The sequence below is a fragment of the Peromyscus eremicus genome, chromosome 16_21 (assembly GCF_949786415.1).
Source record: "Peromyscus eremicus chromosome 16_21, PerEre_H2_v1, whole genome shotgun sequence".
Lineage (NCBI taxonomy): Eukaryota > Metazoa > Chordata > Mammalia > Rodentia > Cricetidae > Peromyscus > Peromyscus eremicus.
In genome coordinates this window covers 7,148,168-7,167,589 of record NC_081432.1, presented here as the reverse complement: position 1 = coordinate 7,167,589, position 19,422 = coordinate 7,148,168, and the positions used below count along the sequence as shown (strand labels likewise).

Here is a 19,422-nt window from a genome sequence, read left to right as displayed (position 1 = left end):
GACAGTGATGCCCATAAAGGCCAGAAGAGAGCATTGGATCCTGTGGATCTGGAGTTATAAACAGTCGTGAGCCACCTGACATGGGTTCTTGGGAACCAAACTTGGGTCCTAGCAAGAGCAGTACATCTTCTTAACCTGTGAACCATCATCTCTTCAACCCCATAGCTTTATACTTTAACACAGCATAAACAGGTGTGGTGGCTCATGTCTATAACCCCAACACTCAGACCACAGAGGCAGGCTGGGCAGTGGTGGTGCACACCTTTAATCCCAACACTTGGGAGGCAGAGCCAGGTGGATCTTTGTGAGTTTGAGGCCAGCCTAGCCTGTTCTACAAAGTGAGTTCCAGGACAGCCAGGGTTGTTACACAATGAAACTCTGTCTTAAAAAACTAAAGGAGGAGGAGGAGGAGGAGGAGGAGGAGGAGGAGGAGGAGGAGGAGGAGGAGGAAGAGGAGGAGAAGGAAGAGGAAGAGAAGGAAGAAGAGGAAGAGGAGGAGAAGGAAGAGGAGGATAGAGGCAGAAGGATCAGGAGTTCAGGGTCATCTTCAGCTATATATTCAGTTTGGGGCTAGCCTGGACTAAATGAGACTCTGCCTTAGGAAAAAATAAAAGGGGCTGGAGAGATGGCTCAGAGGTTAAAAGCACTGACTGCTCTTCCAGAGGTCTTGAGTTCAATTCCCAGCAACCACATGGTGACTCACAACCATCTGTAATGAGATCTGGTGCCCTCTTCTGGAGTGCAGGCATACATGCTGTATACATAATAAATAAATCTTTAAAAAAAAAAGGAAAAAATAAAAGAAAAAAAGGGGGTAAAATATTATGAATGACCTAGAACTACTTGGCAATTACCATATTGTACCAAAGCTGCTTGCTGAGTCAAATACCATTTCATGGATCATATCCTGATGTTCCTTCCATCCAAAGTAAAATATCTTTACCTTGTAAAATACAGATACTACTTTAAGAAATTCTTAGACTCAAGACCAGACTACAAGAGTAGTCTGGCCACAATCTCTGCAGCAGCCCTCTGCCTCTTACAGATGCCACCATGTGTGTGTCCCTAGCTGCCAGATTTCCAGGTGCCCAGGTTTCTCACCTACAGAGGTAAGCTTGTGTCAAAGCAGGTACTGATGGCCATGCATCCTGTTCCCCACCCTTTCCCCATCTCCTGCCTTGGAATCAGATGGCCTGGCTGTGACCTGTGCTACGAAACCTCCCCCATCCTCAGAGAGGTATAAGAAGGGTCCTCAATTCTGCCATGGGCCCTGATTCCTCCTCAGAGGCCGCACTGTGCTGTTGTCTGTCTGTCCATGGCATCAGTAACTCCTTACTCCAACTATCCATCTCAGTGTCCCCTCGACCCCACATCTGTGACCTGCCAGAAACATTGGTGACGTTACCCGTGTGCAATTCGAGGGCTCCCACAACAATAATGGGCTTGAGCTCATCAATCTCCTGTTCAAACGTGGCGTAGTGGAGAATTTCCGACCTGATCTCAGTCAGGGATGGGTTGTTGGCCAAAAACTCCTGTCAGGTAAGGCAACAGTTAATACTTCCTTCAGTCCTCTGGAGGCTAACACACACACTTCTAACAGCTGAGTTGGAAGTCTGCAATTGCTCTATAGAGGGATTCCCGGACAGGGAGGGAGATGGGACCCTAAGGCTCTCTGCTAGGAAGCAGTGTTTATTTGAACCAGCTGAAACTGGTTCCATGGATTCACATCCACAGGCTGAGCCCTGAGCACAGCAGGGAGTAGTATTATATATATATATATTCTCATTATCCCCACTAGCTTCATTCTGCCCCTACCCCCACCCCATCTCCACACACACACACACACACACACACACACACACACACACACACACACACACACACTACCCTTCCCTTAGTTCCTTTATATTCTAGCCCTCTGCTCCGTTACACGACAACATACATTCTGGTCCAAGTTACAGGGTAGTCCAGTCATACCTGTGTGCGTAGATACTGACTATGCCACACTGCCTTCCCTTTGTTCTGGGAGGGCCCTAACTGCAGCTCAGACCCTTTTACACTTGCCCATGCCAGGAGCCAATTGCTTAGAAAAGAACAAGATATCCTGGTAGGCCCTAGGATAACACTGGCATGGGTTAGTCTGGGTTTGGCAGCCCCCTTGTATCTCTACCATGCATGGCTATCGTCTGTGTTCAAGCCGGGCCAGCTTGCAAAAGATCATCACAGATGGGCTTAACTGTTCACTGTTGACCTTCCCTCATAGAAGGAGAGGCCAGGAAGGGTCATGGGACCCTCATCAAGCATCCAGTCACTTCCCACCCAACTGAATGCATGTCTGCCCTAACTGTCCATGGCGCTGACGGCCTCTTAGAAGGGCTAGAGAGCACGTGACAGAAAGGTCTAAAGGAAGGGGGCCCCATGTACACAGCCCATGGGGAAGGTATCATCCATGCTAGTGCAGCTCTCTCACAGGGCAGCTATTATAGGGCCGTTCGTGCTCTGTAAGTAGAGAAACTCATTTGTTCCCCAGGGGAACTTCAGGGGAAATGAACTTCGGTTTGTCGTTGGGACTTCACGAGGAAGTAGGTATACACGGACTGGCCCTGCCAGAGCCTCACTGTCATCAACGGGCTCAGGGCATCACTGAGAGACTAGCTTGTTGCTTGGCATCTGTGAGTTCCTGCCCTCTGTTCAGAGTTCTCTCATGATCCCCAGTAGCTTCATTCTGCTCCTACCCCCACCCCATCTCCACACACACACACACACACACACACACACACACACACACACACACTTCTCAAGGGTCAGAGACAAAGCAACACCACCCCATCAGTGGAAAGACACCTTCACTTTCACATCCCGGTCCTCAGTCCACAGGGTCTTGTACTTCTGGAAGTCCTGCAGGGCCTCGTTGGCCGCCTTCCGGAGGGAATTCACGGAGGAGGAAAGGAGGAGGACCAGCTTGGAGATATCTTTGTGCTCCGCCACCCCAGGGTAGAAATTCTTCAGCTTCCTGGCAGGGATGATTTCTTCGAATGACCCTGAAAGCAGACGTTTCCAATGTAGACAGTATCTATACTCAACTCAAAGATATTATCAACTGTCATATGGACAGGGGTCTTTAAAAAAAAAAAACACATGTGTGCAGTTGGGGGTTGGTTTGGTTACATATTAATTCATTGACTCGAAAGCCAAGATGACAACAAGGAGGTGTCAGCTCTCTCTTCCCACCACGTAGTTCCCAAGATGGAGACCAGGCTGTCAAACATGGTGGCAAGCACTTTTACCCACGGAGCCGTCTCACCAGCTCCAAATACTCCTGTTTGTTTAGTGTGTGTGTGTTTGTGTGTGTGTGTGTGTGTGTCTTCTCAGGTATGCCATATTGCGGAGGTCAGCGACTAGCTTGTGGGAGTCAGTTCTCTCCTTCCACCATGTGGAAGACTCTGGAGACTGAACTTGGATAGTATTGTCAGGCTGGGCAGCAAGCATCTTCCCTTGCTGAACCAGCTCGCTGCCCCTCCCCCCTTTCTTTTTGAAACAGGATCTCATACTAGCCCAGGCTGGTCTTGAACTTGCAATGTAGCTAAGGAGGTCCTTGATGTCTGCTCCTCTTACAGATATCTCCCTCTTGAGTGCTGGGACGATGGGTGTGTGACACCAAGATTGGCTAATGGCTTTTGATTGGCCCATGCAGTAATTAAAAAACAAACAAACAGAAAACATAAACCAGTTTTTGACAATTACAAAGCATGAGCTTCATGTGAAATTACAGACTCCCGGTTTCTCCCTTGAAACAGCATACCATGGGATTAGGGGCCCATGTTCCTGCATAGGAACAACAGCTTGGTTGACTGGAGCTATGGTGCTTACCCAGTTGCCTGTAATCCCATTTGCTCTGTTACTGAATTAGATTTACGCAAAATAAAGCACAAGGTGCTGGCTTAATCTGATTAGTTAGCTGACTGAGGCGGTAGCATGCATTGGTAGGTTCGTGTTCTGTATTCCTGAGAAGTTCGATGTCTAAAAGACCACATTTAAGGCTGAAGAGAGGGTGTAGCAGTAAGCTGGGTTCCATTACCAGCATCTATGTGGTGGCTCACAACCATTCAACACTCCAGTTCCAGGGAACTCGGTGCCCTTTTCTGATCTCAGTGGGCACCAGGCACACATGGGGTGCACAGATAAGACATACAGGAAATGTACGCATAAAATAAACCTAAAAACATTGAGACCATATCTGCTTATTCCTTCATGTTTTGAGACATTTGTTAGCAATTTGGGGCTATTACCCATCATGCAGCTGTGGAAGGCACATAGTTTATGAGAGCACACAGGACTCTGAAAGGAGAATCGGTGCTGGGGTTCCTTTTCACACTTTGCCTTTCAAAATGACTACAAAACAGTGATAAAACTACAAACCTTTGTTCACCTAGGACCAAAAACTAGAAAGAAATGACTATGTGCGTCTACGGGTTAACTGGGTGTTGCGATTTTCTTACTGTCTTCCCTCTTCAGCAGCTTCCCCGTGCTTGGGTGGTTTTGATCGGTTCCCGTGCGAGAGGTATTGTTAGGAATCGACTTGATCCGTCTGACCTGCTGCTGTCCCCAGTGGGCCACTCCTCTGCTGACCTCCAGAGTAAACTGGATCATGCGGTTGATGGCTTGCTGAATGTCGTCCAGGCTAGGAACCATCACCTGTGGGAAGCAGCAGCCTGTGCGTGATCCTATCGGCACAAACAGCCCTCCCCGCCTCTGATTCTAGTCATCCAACTCCCCATGAGCAGTCAGAGCCTATGGCAGGCTGCTTTTAGGTGAGGGTTGTGCCAGGAGACATCCAGCACCCTGGAGATTTCCCAGTTCTACCCACTGCCGCTGGCCAAAAGGGTCCAGGAATCCACATCAGCAGACTAAAGTCACAGGACAAGCCAAAGTACTGTGATTCCTTTGGCTTCTTTGAAATGTGTCAAAGCAGCTACAAAGCTCTCCTCTAGGAGGTCAGATTGTGGGTGTGGTGTCAGGAGGGTCACAGGCTGTTCCTGATGGCACCTAGACTACCCTGTGTGGTTTGGGGTTCCAGGCAGCAGTAAGCAGCTGGGCTGCCATTGGAAAACACAGGAGCTTCACAACACTGTGTGCAGCTTCCTTTCACTCCACGCTAGGATATTCAACAGGGCTCCTCATGATGCTGGAGTCGGAACAGGGACGGTTGCTAAGGTGATTTTATTGTAATGCTTTCTATTTGCTAATTGATAGAATATACCATGAGCCGTTTACAAGCAGGGTGGATGTGTGCATGTGTAAGTGTTGCTAGGGATCAAACCCAGTGCCCCTCTATACACTAAGCAAATGTTCTACCCCTAAGCTACACCTCAGCTCAAAGGTTTTAATAACAGATATAAACGGTGACATTGTTACTCTTAGTCAAGTCTAGCGGAAGTAAAGGTACATGCTCAGGGACTAAGAAAGTATACCTCTTGCATAGGTCCAAAGCTCAGTTCCCAGAACCCATGCTGGGTGGCTCATAACCATCTGTAGGTCCAGCTTCAGAGGATCTGACACCCTCTTCTGGCCTCCATGGGTACTGCACTCATGTACACACACACACACACACACACACACACACACACACACACACACACAAAGAAATAATAAACTTTTAAAGTAAAATAAAATAAAAACACCCAGAACCAAAGTCTTACTCTAAATGAAAGTCTAGTTCTCATACATTTTTTTTTATTTTATTTATTAACTTATTTTTGCAATGCTGGAGACCCAAAGCCTCACACGCTAAACACTCACCAAATACTGTGTTTTTAAAATACATTACCAAAATATCACCATCAACAGGACTTACCACATTAGGAATTGCAAGATGCACTTCGGTTTTTATAAAGGAAATGATATCTTCTGACCGTTTTCGCCCATGGCTAGAATGAACCAACAATGAACGTTAGCCTAAATTTCAGTTTCTAACACTGTACATTTCTATCCTAAAAATAAAGACCATCTTTAATCCTGGAAAAGCAAACACCCTTCCCCCCAAGCTCAGGGAGCATTAAGAAGAGGGGGCAGAAAGAATGTAAGAGCTGGAGGGGGGCTGTGCTGTGGAGTGCTTGTGTCCTGGACATGCGGTGACTAGCACATCAATTACCTCTCCGCACCAATGGCTACCTGCACCAGACCTGCATAAGATCAAGCCGAAAACATTGGGCAGCATTACCCACTTGGCACTGGTAAGACCCACAGGGTAACCAATAAAAAAAAAAAAAAAAAAAAAAAAAGAGGACATGAAGGCAGGAAGGTGATGGGGGCGGTGCTGGAAGTGCCTGGGGAGGGTGGGAATAGGTTATTAGGGGAAGATATGATCAATATACAGTGTTTGCATGTATGAAATTGTGATAAAATCAATAAATGACACTGTACTTTTAAAATACTAAATAATACCAAGAGGAGGTTATTTATCATAGAACCATAAACTGCACAGAACTAAAACACATCAATTTGATAGTTGGTAACAACTAATCATACAATGTCACTAAATGGCATTCTTTTGAGAGACTGGGACAGACAGACTCCCGGGTAGGCAGACAGATAGGGAGAGGGAGCACGGCTAGGTAATAAAGGTGGTGAATTTCCAAAATGGCTGGAGTCCTCCTCACTCTCCCGACTTGAGACAAAAGCCTGGCAGCTCTAAACAAAGGCCTTGTAGGCTTTTGTCTCCCACCAGCAGACCCCTTGCTGATGGACTGGCCCAACAAGGCCAAGGATGGATCGGGACATGTCACACTACAGTTCTGGGCCAATCAACTGTCCCAGCTTTCTTCAAACTGGCAAGCCCTAAAGTCGGGGAGGAAAGCCCTTCAGAGGCTTTAGAATCCCCCAGCCCTCGGGAAGAGACTGGAGTTGCCAGCTTTCCCAGTGCCCTCTGCTTTACTGAGGTCTTTTTCTCTGTCTGCTGTGTGCCTGTGTCTCCTCACCCTCGATAGACAACCCTTTCTTTACCTGCTGATTCCCTCTGCAGCTGTCTACAGTGCCTGTAACACGCGAGAGCTTTCGTGCCTTTTAATTCTTTAATTAGCAGAGAAAACAAATCTGATTAAGACCCCCTAGACTATATCAATTTGTTCCCAGGCTTGTAATAATGGATACTATCGCCAACAGAAACCATACTTTATGTCCTTTATTTATTTTTATATTACTGGGGTTAAGACGAGGCCTTTGTGTACGCTAGGAAAATATTCTACTATGGAGCTACATCTCCAGACTTCATTTTCTTCTTACTTTGAGACAGGGCTTCACCGAGTTGCCCAGGCTGACCTTGAACCTATGATTCTCCTGCCTTAACCTCCTAAGTACCTGGGATTGTGAGTTTGTGCCAGATCCAGGCTCATACACTTTTTAATAGACACGCCTACATGATTAGACATGGAAGAAATAAATTGTTATGGTCCATTTTCAGTATGAGGTGTAAGGACAGTTCATCCTGGCTGCAGGGAAGCAGGAGGTGCTAGGCCCCTCCCCCAGCTGGCAGCTGGAGACGGAGAGCTGGACAATTGCAGATATCCTGTAACGGAGCCCACCATCAGAAAAGGGACAGTCCCAAGCCAAACACTGTTCATAAGCTACAGTTCTATGTCCTGAAACAGCAGGATGGTGAATTTGGGGCAGGGACAAGTCCTGGCCGGCAGGGAGAGAAGACAGGAAATTTTACAGTCAGGGGCTTTAAAAACTACTATCTTGGGCCAGCCCATTTTCGCCTTTTCTCTAGGCTGGCGCCCTTTCTGCAGAATGGTTTATTAACAACTGTTTTGTTTCCACTTGCCTCTGAAATTTGTTATTACCTTATTTCCCACAGACAGGAGATCCCATTCAAAGCCTTCCAGAAATTGCTTTTTAAACAATACCACTCATGTCTAGACACAGACACATGGGCCCACACACAGAGATGAGAATTAGCCTGATGAGCGGCCTCTGCCTCGACACCCATTGCTCTCCTAGACAAGATTATTTGAAAAATGCAGACTTTCCGGTCTCTTTCTCCTTGTGAATGCAAGAAATGCTGTCACTGGGACAAAAAGACCTGTCTGTGTAGGAGTACCAATGGAGAGACGGGACCAAAAGAAAGATAAAGCCGTAAAGATAAAGTCCAAAAGCACACACTCAGCCCCCATTCTTCCAGTAAGCAAAAGAGCACCAACTCAGTCTCCCTACGAGACCCAGTAAAACAGGAGGGGGCTGAGATATAAAGGACACAGTCTGGGAGCCAGAGAAAGCTCCCCAAAAGGGCAAGCTGCCCAACCAAAAGGCATCAGATAAGCACCTCCACCTGCTCCAGAAACCAAGAGGGTGGCCACACATCCTTCTCCCCACCCCCTCCCCTGCCTCCTGCTTGCTGGCTGTAGGCTGGGGCTGTGAAACCTCCCCCATCCTCAGAGAGCTATAAGAAGAAACCCCCACCCACCCCCAGCCACACACCCCTCCACTCTCCCACCCCTCTACCCTTCTTCAGAGCCCCCTCCACGCTGTTGTCTGTCTGCCCATGGTGTTCATGATAATATATGAACGTTAATAATGATATATTATCGGTTCTGTTCCTTTAGAAAATGCTAGTATAGCTACATAGCTTGGGATATATAAGACCCTGTCTCAAAAATAAACAAACAGGTAAGTAATGAAGTAAAAGGTATTATTGAATTACATTATTATAGGCAGTTTAGCCAACATACTTAGCACATTTTCAACTTGCCTTCCCACAAATATTCTCCGTTTCATTGTGTCCAAAGACAAGCGTGTCGCTTTTTGTAGACTGTCCAGTAATTGATGAGAGAAGAAAGCATAGACCTCCTTGCATTCCTGTAATAAGAAATCATGTTACATTTAATACCAGAAATGAACTCCTAACGTCCCCAAAGCAGCAGCTCAATATTGGAAGTGACACGTGAGCGGTAAGAAAGAATAAACCAGGCAATTTCAATAACGCTGGAGAAATACATTCAACCCTACATTTCTTGCCTGGGTTTCTTTAGACAAATACATAACAATATTTGTTAATGTATGAAGAGTGCTTGCAGAAACAGCCTAGCAAGCCACGTGAGGGCAGACCCAACACCAGAATTGAAAAACAAAAACAAAAACAAAAAAACAAAACCAGTGTGTTTGAATAATCCAGGTTTGCTCAATATTCGATAAGGCATACTGAAACTTGAGTATGAGGTTTCTCAATGCTTGGGGTAGGGGATGGGCAGAGGGGGATACGCTCTCCTCTCTCTCCTCATCACCTACAGTCCTGAGTCACTAGTCCACAAACCCCACAATAAATACCTTTTTAAATTCGTCTTCCTTGTCATTGGTGTCAACCTCCTTTGTCTCAGCCTCATAGTCAAGGCTATCACCCTCTTCTGTCTCGCTTCCAAAAACGACATGCTTCCTCTGCTCTGGACATAGAAGATAAAACAAAAATGTAACACTTGAATTTCCAGAGTTACACTTACCCTATGTGACCAAGCCTTATTTGGAAGCTTTTGGGGAGGGTTATTTTTCATTTTTATTTAATGTGCATGAGTGTTTTGTCTGTGGGAATCTATATGCATTACATGCGTGCAGTGCCTGAAGACACCAGAAGGGGGACTGAAACCCTGAAGCTAAATTAACAGACCATGTGAGCTGCCATGTGGGTCCTGGGAACCAAACCTGGGACCTCTATAAGAACAGCCAGGGCTCTTAACTGCCCAAGAAGCTCTTTTTAAAAATTAATTTAAAAAAAAAAAACATTCTTACCCAAAAAAATGTATTTAGAGTTTCTTTTACATTCCTTCTACTAGGAATTCAATTTAAAATATTCATCTCAAAAGACACACTATTCAACTAAAAATATATTCCATCAATATACCCCATCTTTGTATTTAGAATTCAGAGGAAAACAAAACAAAATAAAACAGTAGGGAGGACCTGAATTTAGTTTGTAACAGTCACATAAAAAGTTGAGAATGGTGGCATGCTTGTAATCCCAACACTGAAGATGGATTGGTGGATGGATGGATGGATGGATGGATGGATGGATGGATGGATGGATAGGTGGATGGATGGACAGATAGGTAGGTGGGTGGGTGGATGGATGGATGGATGGTGGATGGATGGACTGGTGGATGAATTGGTGGATGGATGGATGGATGGATGGATGGATGGATGGATGGATAGGTGGATGGATAGATGGATGGATGGATGAATTGGTGGATGGATGGATGGATGGATGGATAGGTAGATGGATAAATTGGTGGATGGATGGATAAATTGGTGGATGGATGGATGGGATGGATGGATGGATGGATGGATGGATGGATGGATAAGTTGGTGGATGGATGGGATGGATGGATGGATGGATGGATGGATGGATAGGTAGACAGATGGATAAGTTGGTGGATGGATGGATGGATGGATGGATGGATGGATGGATTGATGGATGGATAGGTGAATGGATGGATAAATTGGTGGATGGATGGATGGATGGAATGGATGGATGGATGGATGGATGGATGGATGGATGGATGGATGGATGGATGGATAGATGGATGGATAGGTAGACGGATGGATAAGTTGGTGGATGGATGGATGGATGGATGGATGGATGGATGGATGGATGGATGGATAGGTAGATAGATGGATAAATTGGTGGATGGATGGGATGGATGGATGGATGGATAAGTTGGTGGATGGATGGGATGGATGGATGGATGGATGGATGGATGGATGGATGGATGGATGAATGGACTGGTGGATGAATGAATAGATAGGTGGATGTCTGGGACTTTTTGGCCAGCTGACCTAGCTAAACTGATGAATTCTGGGCCACTAAGAGATGCTGCCCAAAAAATGAAAATTAAAAAAATGTTAAGAAAAAAAACTTTTTTAAGTCCCAGGCATGGGCTGGTAGACAGCTCAGTGGGTACAAGTGTTTGCTGGCAGCCTGAGGACCTGCGTTCTACCCTGGTGTTCACACAGCAGTAAGAGAAGACAGACTGCCACATGTTACCCTCCGACCCACACAGAAAAAAAAAATATTATATATATAAAAATGATATATAAACTTAACACAACACATAAATGTAATTTTTAAAAATGTAAACCCAGGTAGACAGCATCCCCAGGGATGTCATCAGAGACTGACCCCTGCCCTCCACGTGAACATGCACACATGGGCACCAGCACACACACCGAAAGGAAAAAATAAAATCAACAGTAAGGAAAGAATGGGAGATAACTGCACATCACATCTTTCTAGGTCACTCAGTGACTGACACCTGAGAATTCTGACGTAATGAGCCACCCTCTGTGACACTATTGGTGTGAACTAGCCATGTGGGAAACTAAGGTGACACAAGCCATGCTGTACGCACTCTCTGGAGATCAGGGCTTCCCAGTTGGCATGGTGACACTCTGGGCCCCACAATCCTTTGCTCCTGGGGCCATCGTGGAGGATGTTTCCAGCATCCCAACCCAGAAGCCAGTAGCATCCGCCCACACTGTGCTTCCACCAAAAGATTTCTCCAGGCACTGCTCTCTGGTGGCCTCGTCCCTCACAGAGAATCACCGTGGTCTCTTAAGTCACGGATCAAACATCACCAGGGAACTCATTAAAAAGACAAACTCTTGGGCCTAGTGTATCCAATCAGTCTCTCTCAGACTCTGTCTGTCTGTCCTTCCTCCTCTCCCTCCTTTCTTATAGTACCACTTCAGTGTGATCTCTGTTTGACTGGAATGTTCCCCAGCTCACTGAAAAAAGCCCGCTCCCCTTCAGGTGCCTTGGTACTTAGCTAACATATCTGACCTCTGACCTCTCCTAGACAGAGCCCTTCAGTATTGCAGTGGCAGCACACCCTGAGTCTAGTCAGAGGCCTGACTTGTAAAACCCAGCCTTGTACTGTAACCCTGAGCAGAGGATGCTGGGAAGTGTAGGCGTTTGAGTGACCTGGGCCTCTGACTGACAGGGACAAAACCTTCTGAGGCTAAAGAGTAAAACCACCAACCACAAACTTCTACCCAGTCAGTTCTTATGTAGAGCTCAAAAAAAACTTGGTTTTAACCAAACAAATCTTCCGTTGCAAATTTACCCAATGACAGGGCAATCTCAGGGAACCTCAAACCATCATGTCCTTAAACACCAACCCAGAAGCAGAAAATGCACAATTCCCCAGCAGGGAATTTAAAGTCACACAGCCCTCATAAACAGGTTCAGATTCAGCAGCTTATGGCTTGGGCTTATAAGCATGTATTTACTGGAACTATTGGGATCCTGGCTTCTTCCAGCAAAATAAGAAATTCTAAAACATTTGGAGAACAGGAAACACACACACCAAAAATAAATAAATAAATTATTTCAAGCTCTTTAAATAGCTGGTAAGATGAGGAATTTTCTCTCATCCCCAGTCAGACGTACTCAACACACTGGGGCAGAGTTGGATGTTTAAGACCGAAATCTCAGGGTTGAGAGACAGCTAGGCCCTCAGGAGAATCTGCTGCTCTTCCAGAGAACCTGAGTTCAATTTCCATTATCCATGACAGAAGGGTCACACTTGCCTATAACTCCAGCTCCAGGGGATCGGACGCCCTCACACACATGGCTCACACTCACAAAGACACATGTATGTAAATAAAAAATAAAGAAATCTTTAAAAACAAAAAGACGGGGCTGGAGAGATGGCTCAGAGGTTAAGACCACCGGCTGCTCTTCCAAAGGTCTTGAGTTCAATTCCCAGCAACCACATGCTGGCTCACTACCATCTGTAATGAGATCTGGTGCCCTCTTCTGGCCTGCAGGGATGCGTGTAGGCAGAACACTGTATACACAATAAATCTTTCAAAAAAAAGAAAAAGACATGGAGCTCCTTATGCCGTCCTTTAATCAAGGGTGTGAGGGCGGGATACACACCATGGTGTGATCTTTGCTGCCATTGCTCTGAAATGGCAGCATTCAGTTCTGCCATGAACCCCTGAGGCATTCCTAAGTGGGAACACATAGCTAATTCTGCAGAAAGGTCTGGGGTAGGTGGAGGCATTGTAAAACGTGGTCTTGCCCAAATTAGAATTTTCAGAGCCATGAAAATTATAGATTTTGCTCTTTAGGTGTTTAAAAAAAAAGAAAGAAAAATGAGTCAAAAGGCCAAAGTGACATTAGAATACACACATGAATATGCGCGCGCACACACACACACACACACACACACACACACAGAGAGAGAGAGAGAGAGAGAGAGAGAGAGAGAGAGAGAGAGAGAGAGAGAGAGAGAGAGAGAGGACTGAGAGGGCTCTCCAGAGCAAGGCTGGCTGGTAGAGTTGATTGATGGCTGACATCTGAAAACTAGGATTTCAAGGACCCCACTATTCCCTAACTGCCACCAGAAGCTCATAGGGTCTAAGCTGTCTGTGCCTACACTGTGGATGACCCTGGACACCTGCTTTCCCTTTGGGAAGCTGAAACCTTGCTATCTGTGAAGGAGGAGGTACTCATGGGGGGACCTAGGCACAGCTCTTGGGACTCAAACATTTCCTCGTGGATTACCTGGCACCGGTTTGGCTGGTTTCCCGGTGTATTTAACTTCGTAGATTTGCTCAAATATTGATATAAGCTCTTTCACAGCTTCTTCCACATGCCTGCTCTTGTGGTTTAGAATATCAGCCCATTCCTTTGTGTACATCTGTTAAACAGATAAATCACCATTAATTTTCAGACACCTTAAAAATACCATGAAATTATTGTGACTTTACTTTCTACAGCTACGATCAATTCCACTTGAAAGTCGCTAGAGGGGCTGGATACGCAGCTCAGTGGCAGGGCACTCACCTAGCATGGTCCTAGGTTCTATCCCCAGTACTGCGAGAAGAGATTGACAGATAAGGTCTTATTGCTGTGATAAAACACTGACCAAAACCAACTTGGAGGCATGTATTTGGCTTACATTACCCATCACACTCCATCACTGAGTGCCCTTAACCACTGAACCAGCTCTCCGCCCCCAAGCAGCTGAAGTTTACAGCGTACCTGCTCTGGGCCTTTTTCTTTTAAATGCTAATAAAATTGCCCTTGAGCTTGTATTTGAGTCCTTTCTCAATTTTATTTTTTATTTACATGACTAAGAATCCCAAGAGAGGATCCTAATCTCCCCCAGTATCATCCGGCAGCCAAGAAGGGACACACCAAATTTTCCAGTAACGCTACCACAGCCAAATATAGATAAGATGACCCAACAATTTCACTTTCGGATGTATACCCACCCAAATCAGTTCCAACATCCACAAAAAACACACATTTACGTTCAGTGTATAATTGAATGTTATAAGCTATCCAAATGTCCCCCAACAGCCTGGGTAAATTGCAACAAACTTATACAATAGAATAACACACTGTCAAGAGATGCTAAGAATAAGGTGAGTCACATCTACGTAAATACAGAGACCACGCTCTGCACTACACCATTGGTATGAAGTGGGGATCAAAAAACAAGGAACAGAATGCACAGTGACTGAATGACACTTCAGATCTGTGTGCCAGAGGGCTAGAGAGATGGCTCTATGATTAAGAGCATTGACCTCTCTTGCCGAGGACCCAGGTTCGATTCCCAGCACCTACATGGCAACGCATAACCATCTATAACCCCAATCCCAGGTGATCCAACACCCTTTTCTGGCTGCCTCAGGCACCAGAATGCATGTGGTACACAGACATGCATGTAAGCAAAACACCTATACACATAAAAAATTTTAATTAAAGGAAAGATTTGTGCACCTTTTAGGTAGGTGTCCATAAATACAAATCAATAAAATAGGAAAACAACACAGACTGAAATGTCAATGGAGGAGGATGCTAAGGAGGTTAGATCTTATGCTGTAATGACTGGATGCCACTGTTATTGAAGGAAAGTTGTGTAATCAGATATGGTGGCAATATGGCTGGATATGATGGCCAGATGCGGAAGCAGGGAAAGAGTCAGGCCACAGTGTTAAGCTGAGCTTAAAGGCCTGACCTAAGAAACAGGTAGTGGGTACAGGAAAGAAGAGGCGATCTGAGCAAAATTTGGCAAAACCTGGCTTGGCTTTACGACTAAATGGACTTTGGAAATGGAACGTGGTATAGTGATGAGTCCCAGGTTTCTCAGTGACTTAACAAGAAAACATGTGTAATCAAACCATAAGAAGAATGGCAGCTGGGCATCGGCGGCCCAGGCCCTTAATCCCAGTCGGTCAAGAGGCAGAGGCAGGTGAATCTCTATGAGTTCAAAGCCAGCCTGGTCTAAATAGGGAGTTCCAGGCCAGCCAGGGATACATAACAAGAACCAGTTGGAAGGAAGAGAAGAAAAGGGGAGGGGAGGGGTGGGGAGGGGTGGGGAGAGGAGGAAAAAGTAAAGGAAGGTAGAAAGCTGACTGAGAGAGGAGCCATGAAACACTGACAGGGTCCCAAGGAATCCCGCATTAGCTTAAGGGCATTAGTAAATAGTATACCCAGGTGCGGCCCTGGGTTGAGCCGCTGGAGCCACAGAAGTCTTTGATGCGTAGGCTATTTCCCACAAAAGCTAGGAGGAGGGAGGAGGAAGAGGAAAAAGAGGAAGGAGGAAGAAGAGGAAAAGAAAAAAATGGCTTAGGTGTCCACATCCAGACTGCAAGTTTACATGTCAGGCCGGTGACTCGAGGCTCCCGCTGTCATAATGAACCTGTACCTCATTGAGGGTCAGCATGTCTTCTACTCGGGTAGCGCCACTGTCCGACAAGGAAATTAGCAACGTCTTGGCTATCTCCTTCAGAACTGTGTCGATATGCATTTCACACAGGTCATTGACCTACCGGCAAGAAAAGGACATGCAAAAAGTAAAAAGTGAGGAACAGTTCTCTTTCCCTTTCACACTGCTAACATTTTTACCCAAAATGCACTGGAGTTATACATCCATTTACAGAACTGAATCTAGAAATTTTCAACCTGGGTCAAGCACAAGTTGGTGAACAACAGTTCAGGAAAATGTGTACAAAGGAACCATGACACGGGTCTAAAGCGGCGTGGGCCGGAGCACCACTAATAGGCATGGCTTTCTTTGATCCTCATCTTGCACACATGAGCCTTTCATGTCCCTGCTTTACAGCTAAAGACACCAAGGCTCAGAAGAAGAAAGAAAAGTAGGAAAGGGCACACACAGCTAGGAAAAAGCGGAGGACCTTGACCATGTGTGGCTGGCTCCAAAGCCTCTGAGTTCATGACACCATGACACCACACAGAGATGTTTTATACAACAGACGCATGAGAAATCAACAGGCCATCACCCAGTAGACCACTGTGTCATTTGGCCAACGTCAGACACGTGCTAATGTATGTGTTTCAGTACGGGAAAGTGGGTGCTAATGCAGGTGCCCACAGAGGTCAGAGGTGGCAGGTCTCTGTGGAGCTGGAGTTACGGGCAGGCATGAGCAGCCAGACGTGTATCCTGGGAACCGAACACAAGTCCTCTGCAGAGTGGGACTCGCTCTGAACCACTGAGCCACCTCTCCAGCCCAAACCATACCCTTTAAAGGGGCCTCTGGGTGTGAGTAAACCGCTGCCTGTACCTTGAGGATTTGTGTGCGTGGCTCTGAAAGATTATTGTTTTTACCTTCTTTAGAAGCTGGTTGAACATATCCAAGACAGACTCAACCTCATGGAAGAAGCTCTCCAGCATTAACGATGACCACGTCAGTATTGTGAGCCCTTGCCTCAGCACAGATTCCACCTAGGAAGAGCAAAAAGGTTTCCCACTGCTCACAGGAGTCTTCCACAAGAGCCTCTGTTGCTACCTGAAAATATTGTGTGATGTATTTCCTTAATTCAATTCCCCCACCATTGCACCTAATAGAGATTCCTTTTGTTTTAAATCATCTTCGGGTGTCCTGAGAGGAGCCATAAATTTTTACAAAGTGCTCACAACTCACGTTTACTTGTTTTACAAAGGTAACAACACCTAGACAAGGAATCATTCCATGGTAAGAGAGGGAGGGAGGGAGAGGGGAGGGAGAGACGGGGGAAGGGGAGAGAGAGAGAGGGAGAGAGATGTAAAGTTGAAATGAGAAAGACAGATGGTCTAGGCAAGGAGATGTGTTCTGAGATCCATAATCTATAGAACAGGAATCTAATTTTAAATCGGAGAAATCAATATGAACCACCGGCGTCACCAACCTTTTTCATTTTAGGGGTCATGAGATTGACAAACACAGAAGGCACTTCCTGGCATAAATCGTCGTAATACTGCAGAAGGCCCTGTACAAAGTCAAAACAGCAGAGCTTACTTTAATTCACAGTGAAGCAATGACCACAGTTTGGCTCAGACCAGAAGGGCTTCATTGCACCTGATTTTCCCACATGGGTCTGCCAGGATGGGAACTGCTCATTTTAATTTATACTGACTGACCATACTCTTTCATGAGCTGTCAAACACAAGGACATTCCCTTTCAATTCAATCAAACGTGTTCATGTCACTTCTTAATTTCTCATTTTTTCACATACCTTGCTTTTCTCTCTTCATTTTGTAAAACTGGATAATTATCATTTCATGGTATCTGTTACTACACATTTTTATCTTTTGGGTCTTTTTTTTTCATTAATTTGTTTGTTTAAGACAGGGAGGGTCTCAAGTAGCCTAGGCTGGCCTTGAACTCCTGGTCTTCTTGCTTCCACTTCCCAGGTGCTAGATTACAGGCTAGGCTCCTAATCTTTTTACCCATGAAAACATACTCACCACTGGGGCTGGAGAGATGGCTTGTAGTTAAGAGTGCTTGTTCCTCAAGACAAGGACCAGAGATCACATCCCAGTGCCCAAGTTGGCTGGCTCTCAAACACCTGTAACTCCAGGTCCAAGGCCTCCAACGCCCTCTTCTGACCTCTTTGGGCACCCATGTTCACAAGTGGCATATACTACACACACATACATCTTTAAAAAACACTAATCACTGAAGTCATAATTAATTCTTAATTTTTTTATTTTTTAAAGATTTAATTTTTATTTTATGTGTATTGGTGCTTTGCTTACATTATGACTGCAAACCATGTGCATGCAGTACCCAGAGAGGCCAGAAGAGGGTGCTGGGTCCCAAGGACTGGATACAAATGGTTGCTGCTGCAAGAGCAAGCCCTCTTAACCGATTAGTCATTGTTCCAGCCCCTGCTTCTTAAATCTAAATAAACTCAACTGCTCCACACAACCAGCATGGATGAGCCTTTATTTTTCTTCTAGAGATGACCCACAACGACCAATTTGGGCTGCTTTGTTGTAACTTATTGCAGGGTGTGGTAGGAGATGTGGAATAAAGTTGCTTTACTGGTTTTTAAGTGACTTCAGTTTTAATTAATAGTTTCAGAGTTCTTGATTCCTTCAGCCGGGACACTCAGCAAGCAAGTTTGACTTTCATGATGTCACCCAATGCTAATGAGATCCCATGAGATAAAAATGGTGGCAGCCTCTGGGACTTGCCATGCAGAAACCCAAAGCATTTGATACCAAGTGCATGGTCTCCACGATGCCAATGCACCTCTGGGGTGGAGGGTTCTGTAACAATCATACCCTGTTTTGCTAAGAGCAGAAACTCTTTGAAAAAGAGACATAAATGGCTGTGGCACTGGATTAGGCAAAGATTTCTCAAACAGGACAACGAAAACACAAGAAACAAAATTAAAAAAAATTAGATGTATTGAACTTCATCAAAATACAAAATGCTTTTATCTCTAAGTGTATCACTGGTCAGGCAAAGTGACCCACACCTTTAATCCCAGCACTTGAGCGGCAAAGGCAGGCAGACATCTGTGAGTTCAAGACCAGCCTGGTCTACGTAGAGAGTTTTAGGTAAACTAGAGCTATATAGTGAGACCTATCTAAAAAAGAAAAAAAAATCATTAACAAAACAACCCAACTCACAGAATGGGAGAAAAAATCAAATCTAATATCTGATAACATACTAGTATCTACAAAGACCTATTATCATTCAAAAATTAAAAAAAAACTCAATTTTAAAATGAGCAAAGGGTCTGATGAGGCAGCATAACTTTATGACCAAATTCTATACCTCCAAAAACCTACAAACAGACAATAAGCTCATGAAAAGATGCATAGCATCACTAATCACCAGGGAAAAGTGAATCCAAACCATATGGAAATACTGAACCAGAATACCACAAATGCAAAGGACAGGCACTAACAAGTAATGGAAGGATGTAGCAAACCCAGACTTGCCCTCGCTCACTGGAAGGGAAATACAGTGATGGTGTCACTTCGTCACTTCTGAGAACAGCCTAGTTCTTTACAAGGTTTCATGTGGGATTAGCAAATTAATGAAACCTAGTGATTTCACTTGTGTAGACAAAAGCCCAAGAGAGTAAAGACATTCCTCCGTCAAAAACTTGTGTGCCAATGTTCACA

General features: G+C 45.3%; 1 protein-coding gene across 1 annotated transcript in view; it reads right to left on the bottom strand.

Moving 5' to 3' along the window:
• Dnah8 (dynein axonemal heavy chain 8) overlaps positions 1-19,422 on the bottom strand; it is a 239,804-nt gene that overhangs the window by 174,363 nt on the left and 46,019 nt on the right. The window contains 10 exon segments of the mRNA XM_059282134.1: positions 1,406-1,532; positions 2,845-3,041; positions 4,500-4,695; positions 5,855-5,927; positions 8,747-8,853; positions 9,322-9,434; positions 13,556-13,691; positions 15,708-15,827; positions 16,629-16,745; positions 17,189-17,269. Of these exon segments, the coding sequence (XP_059138117.1) occupies positions 1,406-1,532; positions 2,845-3,041; positions 4,500-4,695; positions 5,855-5,927; positions 8,747-8,853; positions 9,322-9,434; positions 13,556-13,691; positions 15,708-15,827; positions 16,629-16,745; positions 17,189-17,269 (1,267 nt within the window).